Raw genomic sequence first — 7,280 nt, 5'->3', positions numbered from 1 at the left:
CCCATGATGATAAGGACATCATTTTTCGGTGTTAATTCTAGAAGGTGCTGTAGGCTTTCATAGAACCGGTCAACTTCAGCCTCTTCAGCTCCAGTGGTTGGGGCATAGACTTGGACTACTGTGATGTTGAATGGTTTGCCTTGGATTCGAACTGAGATCATTCTGTCATTTTGGAGATTGTATCCCAGTACTGCTTTTCCTACTCTTTTATTGACTATGAAGGCTACTCCATTTCTTCTGAGGGATTCTTGCCTGCAGTATTATACCTGATGGTCATCTGAATTAAATTCACCCATTCCTGTCCATTTTAGTTCACTGATTCCTAAGACGTCAATGTTCAGTCTTGTCATCTCTTATTTGACCACGTCCAGCTTGTCTTGATTCATGGATCTTACATTCCAGGTTCCTATGGAATATAGATCTTTACAGCATTGGACTCTCCTTTCACCACCAGATACATCTGCAACTGAGTGTCCTTTCGGCTATGACGCAGTCGCTTCATTCTTTCTGGCACTACTAGTACTAGCCCTCCGCTCTTCCCCAGTAGCATATTGGACACCTTCCAACCTGAGGGGCTCATCTTCCAGCATCATATCTTTTTGCCTTTTGGTACTGTCCTTGGGGTTTTCATGGCAAAGATACTGGAGTGGGTTGCCATTTCCTTCTCCAGTGGATTTCATGAATACATAGCCTAACAAATCATGAAATCAAAATGCTTAAAACTGACTAGCACATAAATGACATTTTTTTGTGGGCATTGAGCTCTGTAATACCTTCAAAGTTCTATATCATCATTATACTGACAGGGAAAACCAAGAGCAAATGAATTAAGGTGGAAGTTTAGTTTGCTCCTATATCTTCATCCTATTGCTTTATACTGTGGCCCCAGGACCAAGAGTCTGAAATAAAAGAGTAGCAGAACTGGGCTGAACCACACAGTTTGATTATTCAATTATAGCAGATTCTATTTCAGGTTCTGCTTTAGTCACTTTGCAAAGAAAGACAGATTGCCAAACTACAGGATAAGCTGAAACCATGGATTCCTTGGATTGTATGCTTGTTCTTCAGATATTATATCTGATCATTTAGATATTGGAAGTGTCACACATACAGTATTTTATTTGCGTTGTGTTGTGTTGCATTTTGTTTTGATTTATTTCTGTTTTATTTTAAATATGCCACCTTTCTGCCAGATAATGGTACTCAAAGTGCCTAACATTGAAAACTGAATTAAAACAAAATCTTAGTGGTGATAAATTGGTTGGCTTTCTTCCATCCAGTGTTTGGCCACAGGTTCATTATTGTGGATGTTGATCATTATGTCCTGAATTACATGGAAAGCAACTTGGAGAGCTTCCCAGCAGAAGTTGTGCAGTCTATGCGGGATCACTTTGCACCTCACCAGGCAGCAACAGAGGCAGTAAAGAGGTGAGATTTTAAAGGAAACTGACTCAAAGATTTTTTGCTGAAGTCACAGGACTGTGCTTAGGAGTTTCACTCCACATTTCTCAGCATGGCAGAGTTGATTCTTATGCCATTACGTATGTCATGGAGACAAATGTCCTTTTCTCACGTTGTCCTCCCAGCAAGTAGTGCACAATTCCTTCTCACACTGTGAAGGTGCCATGAGAAGCCCCAAGCCTCTGTGGTTTCTGTGCCACTTGTTGAGGAACAGCAGGAGAGGGCCACTGCCTTCATGCTTTGCTTTCTATGCTTCCACAAGCCAACATCTAGCTGGGGAAATAAGGTGCTGGACTACATGGAAATTTCATCTATTTCAGCAGGGCTCTTCATATGGTTATATATTCTTTAGGTGAGTTACCCATCAATTCAGATTAGACTTAACAAAAATAAACAGCCTAATCTTTACATCATTCCAGTCAACACATTTCATACATATCCCCACACAACCAAAATGCAGAAGATTGACGATTTTTCTGTAATAAGCACATATCTTGCTAACTATGCAAATGCAAAAACCAAGTTAGCTGGAGTTCAACATTTCAACAATTTGTGTGTCTCCTATTTTGAGTGCCATCAAAGCTTTTCTCCACAGTATGTGACTCCTGATACATGAGTTTTCTACATCCCGGCAGGTTTTTGCTGTTGTGGAGCAGTACAAATGCAGTGCATGTACAAGCTCAAATTGCATAGTTAGTGGAACAAGGGGTTAACAGTCTGCTGATCAAATTTGCAGAGGATCCTAAACTATGGACATGGGCAGGAGACAGCAGGATGGCATTCAATGTGGATAAGTGCAAGGTCTTGCAACTGGGGCATAGGAATGGGTGTCCTAAGTACAGGTTTGGGGACAAGTGGCTGGAGAGCTGTACTTGTGAAAGGGACCTCGGGGTGCTGGTTGACTGCAGGCTAAACATGAGTCAGCAGTGTGATGCAGTGGTCAAGAGGGCGAACACCACCCTTGGTTGCATAGCCAGAAGTGTGGCTTCTAGACTGAGAGAGGTATTACTACCATTCTATATGACTCTGGTGCACCCGCATCTGAAGTATTATGCTCAGTTTTGGGCCCCTCATTACAGGAAGGATATAGCCAGGTTAGAGTCAGTGCAGCATAGGGCCCCAAGGTTGGTAGCTGGTTTGCAGGGGATGCCGTATGCAGCAAGACTGAGGGAACTGGGTCTCTTCAGCCTGGAGAAGAGGAGACTCGGAGGGGATCTGTTGGTGACATACAGGTATGTGAGGGGGTGTCACATGGAGGTGGGTAGAGACCTGTTCTCCCCTGCAGAGGAAGGCAGGACACGCTCCAAGGGAGCAAAGCTGAGGGAACCAAGGTCCCATTTGGATGCCAGGAAGCACTTCCTGACAGTTAGGACCCCGAGGGTATAGAATGGGTTTCCACAGCAGGTGGTTGAGGCTCCATTGGTGAGGGTGTTCACGGATAGGCTAGACGTGCATATGGGAGGCATGTCGTGAGCAAAGCCACTGGAGTCAGGGGTCAGACTAGATGGCCCAGGAGGCCCCTTCTGACTCGCTCTGTTTCTATGTGTTGTTTTCATCACTATATTACAGAATAGTTTATAGATGGATATCTGTGAACCACAGATGCTAAAATATATAAGAGGGAAGCATTATTGCAATGGGAATATGCATGTGAGTCATAGTTGCTGCATGGTCAGCTGGTATCATCCCATCCTGAGAAATCTTGCTATCTGACAAAAAAAATGCAAACTAAAACAGAAAACTGAATGCCAATTTGCAACCTGCAGCTCCTTCCTAGTGTCCAGGCTCAGCACTCTGCTAAATTATGGTTTGTAAGTTTGCAATTTTTAGTTAGTTTGTTTGAAAGGGTGTTTAATTAAACATTGAGTAGATTAATCACGGGGAGTGAATTTTACTTAGTAGGACTGTAGTTAGCCATGCTTCTGTTTACATGTGTTACTTGATTTCTATAGCATTAGAATAAAATGAGTGAAATTAAAAGAATGAAAGATGGGCTTTATTTCAAATAATGAGTGGTAGATTTTGTGTATTAAATGTAAGATTCATTTTCTTAAAGGCTCACCTATAATGAGATTTTGGTAATATGTGAATTTATCTCAGTGCAATCAATGTGATTATTAGGCTGGCTTTTGATCAGCAAAACCCTTACCCAAGTGAAACTCTTAATTATCAGTAAGGCTTTCAAGGTGACCCTGACCAGACAGGATTTGTGGTCCCAAGATGAAGTCTGTTTAGTTCATGGAAAAGAAGTTCCTTTTCTTGCTGCAGGTTAGCTTCAAATGAGCCTGACGCACAGGAGCTGGATGCGTTAGTTGTGCAGATACAGGAACACATGCAGCGACATAACTACTTGCCAGATAGCAATATGCAGGCAGCATTCCTCCAACAAGACAAAGAAGGCTCAGGGCTCCTGAACAAAGAAGAGTTCTTTGTCCTCTGTGATCAATTCAAAGTTCCTGTTGATGACCCTGCTTTCCAGAAGGTAAAAAGAACCATGCTGGTAGAAATGGCATATATTATTTTACTAAGTCAGATGCAAAGTCATTTGACTAAATGTCTTGTGTAGACATGTTCTCATGCAAGTCCCTTTGAAACAGTAGGGCTTCCTTCTGAATCAATATGTATTGTATGCTGAAAGTCCCTTCCTGTATAGTCAGTAAAACAGGGCAGGTAATATAGCTAGCAGCAAGAATTAGGATGGGAAAAGTAAATCAGAGCAAATAGTATTACACTGATTTTTGCAAAGTGTTGAAATCCATGTATTTCCTGTATGTGGGGATACTAATACCATACTAGTAGGACTTGTTTTTTTCCCATCCTGAGAGCTCATGGGCTGTTTTAGGAGTGGATTGTTGTATCATCCGAACCCAGGTAACTGATCCCTCCACAACTGTGGGAAGCAGTGAACAGAGTGCTCAGCAAGAGTGCCACATCCTGCCTTGCTTCCTTTACCAAGTTTGCCTGGGCCTCCACCAGTGATAACCAGTGTGCAAGAAAAGGAACCTGGAAGAGTCTGGGGGAAAGAAGCCCCTCATCTTCTGGCAGTGCAAGACTAGACTGCACTGTGGTCCTCTCTGTCTTGGTAGAAGGGCAAGCACTGGCCTTAGTGCCACTGCTGAACAGCTATGCAAGGATCCAGTGGACCCCCTAGTTGACCACACAAAGCTGAGCCTACAAGAAATCCAGCTGGCTCACGTTAGTGCTCTTCTGAGAGTCAGCCTCAGTGTTCTCTGCCTGGTTTTGGTTCAGAGGTGAAATATAAACCCCTGCGCGTGGACGTTCTCAGCACTTTTTCTGCTGTGAACCTGTGAGATTTTTGGCAGCAGATATGCCAGTCTTTCAGAGGATAAAATATTTTTCTTTGTACATGGTTTTTCTTTCCTTAATACCTGGCTGATACTCACACAGCTCAGCTTTTATAAACAGACGTGTAGGAGTGCATGTGTGGTGGGGAAGCAGCCTTGGCTGGGGCTTTTTCTTGGATAGCACCCACCTTTGGACTTGCTTCCCAGGGAAGCTTGCCTAGAGCTGTCCCTTATGCTTTGGCCCTAGGTGAAGACTCAGCCCAACCCATTGAAAGTTTAGTTCAATGGGTGGCTTTACCAGTGGTTTAAATGCTGTTTTGTTGTAGTCTCATCTGTGACACTATAAAAATACAATCTTATGCATGACTAATATGATCTTCTGAGGCAAACATTACTGGATTCAATGGGAATTGCTCCCAAGTAAGTGTGCATAGAATTGCAGCCTAAGTGTCACCACAGTTCCATCTGAGGAATTGCTCTTTAAACCTAATTTAATTGTTGAGCTGTTAAAACACCACAGGGGAAGTGTTTCTTATGCATCTTTCCGTATATTGAACCCCGTAAAAGGGCTTAACTGATCTAGAATCAGTTTGGCCACTCACAAAGGATGTAAGTCCCTGAAGCTGAAAGGAATTCTGGCCAGGGCTGTTTACATTCATTGGTCATATCCATTGGTCACTCAGCGATCCTCAAAATCTGGCCTATGGCTGCTTCTTGGATCATGCAAAGTGGACCCTAAATGAGCTATGCAGTTTTATTATTCAGCATAAGACCAGAAGGGAATGTTTGTATTTGGAAAATAGAACAGCAGTATTCTTCAGTTTAGGCCAATGACTTTTGCCATCCGAATGTGAAGACATATGGAGGAAAGAAACAGCGTTTATCAAAGTCTCTATACAATTTAACACTACCATTGCAGTGCAAATGAACCGGAAGCACTCCTGAATGTTCATGCATACCCTTTGTAGAAAACCATTCATCAAAGCAAAGAAGTTGTTTCCTTCCAATACCCATTTCTCTTTCAGGTTTGAGGACAGTCTGCTCCTCGCAGCTGTTGCCATGCTTGTTTATGCAAAATGATAACTTGCAAACTTTTTTTTACTATTGAAATGATAATATTTCCAGTTTCTCAACATGGCTTCACTTGATTTGTCTCCTCCAGCTTATAAGCCTATGCTGTCATGGTGAAAACCAGATAAGATATCCTATCTTTCTCAGAGTGTTCCAGTGCTGATGGACAAAAATGGTATAAGAAGAAACTAGGCCGCTCCTAAGTAGATCAGTGTGTATTAAAATTGAATTCCTGTGTGCTTGTCCTTGCCTCCTTCTTTCTTTCTGTCGCCTGGGGCCAAGTACTTAACCCATTTTCAGATTGTTTGGTAAGAAGTAGTCTGTCACAGGGCTGGAGGCAGACTGAGGGGACAGCTCTTGGCTCTGAATTTGGGGCACCATAAAAGACAATAACTAATTTATCATTGCATTTTACAGTCTATTGCAGGTACCAAGTACCTGGCCCAAACTTGGGTACCATGGCTATGCATGTTGACTTGGGGAAGGGAGAGGGTACCATTTGCTGCTCCATCTCTGACAGCAAAATGTTGTAGACTCACCCAAAAAGCAGGCAGGACTTGATCACCATATATATATACAATGGTACCTTGGTTCACGAACTTAATCCATTCCAGGACTCTGGTCGTGACCCAAATTGGTCATGAGCCAAGTTAAATTGCCCCATAAGGTTCAATGTAAATAAGGTTTATCCGTTCTGTAACTGTTTTTTTAATCAGAAAAATATGAAGCAAAGTGACAAAGGACAACAAAGATAGCCATCTCCCCACCCCCACCCTAAGCATGAGCGCAGCCATCTCCCCGTCCCCCCCCCAGCATGACCAGGATCGCGCCCATCATCCCTGCATGTGCCCATCATCCTGGTGCGCTGGGGGGAGGGAGAGACGGGTGTGAACATGAGCATGCTGCAGGGGAGAGATGGGCGCGAACACAGGCGCGATTGTGCTGTGGGGGAGATGGCAGAGAACACAGTTGCACTCGTATAGGAAAGACGGGCACAATCATGGGCGCACTTGTGCAGGAAAGACAGGCGCAATCTCGGCCATCTTCCTTCTCCCCTGCCCCCAGTACGATCACAGCCATCTCCCCACTCAGGTGGGTGGGGAGATGGCCGCGATCACGGTCGCCACCCAATGAAGAGTTTGCAACCTGAGTCAAAGTTTTTGTGAAATTTTTGTTCGCGACCTGATTTGGCCGTGAACTGAGGCGTTCATGAGTCGAGGTACCACTGTGTGTGTGTGTATTCACTGGGGCTATTCACACATAATGTAAGGGCTACTGTGCAGTTACCTTTTTACCTTGTGTCCCATGATCACACATTTGTGAGATAACTACTCCTGAATACTCTGTGCGCCTCCATCTTCCCTCAGAGTGGTGGCATGCATCCCATTGGCCCCCACAGCTGAGAACCAATCCCAGTGCCCGTGACTCCTGCTTGTGCCACCT

The 7,280-nt window shown here is 43.8% G+C and overlaps 1 protein-coding gene across 1 annotated transcript in view; it reads left to right on the top strand.

The window, feature by feature from the left end:
• The window catches only part of EFHC1 (EF-hand domain containing 1), a 20,952-nt gene extending 14,952 nt beyond the window's left edge, over positions 1-6,000 (top strand). Inside the window, exons 9-11 of the mRNA XM_044418999.1 lie at positions 1,281-1,428; positions 3,730-3,943; positions 5,929-6,000. Coding sequence (XP_044274934.1) covers positions 1,281-1,428; positions 3,730-3,943; positions 5,929-6,000 — 434 coding nt within the window. The remainder of the gene's footprint in view (positions 1-1,280; positions 1,429-3,729; positions 3,944-5,928) is intronic.
• Positions 6,001-7,280: the final 1,280 nt, after the last annotated feature.

Source organism: Varanus komodoensis, unplaced genomic scaffold (genome assembly GCF_004798865.1).
Source record: "Varanus komodoensis strain SLA01 unplaced genomic scaffold, ASM479886v1 scaffold97, whole genome shotgun sequence".
In the NCBI taxonomy this organism is placed as follows: domain Eukaryota; kingdom Metazoa; phylum Chordata; class Lepidosauria; order Squamata; family Varanidae; genus Varanus; species Varanus komodoensis.
The sequence above is the reverse complement of the archived record's forward strand: the minus strand, read 5'-3'. Positions and strand labels throughout refer to the sequence as shown.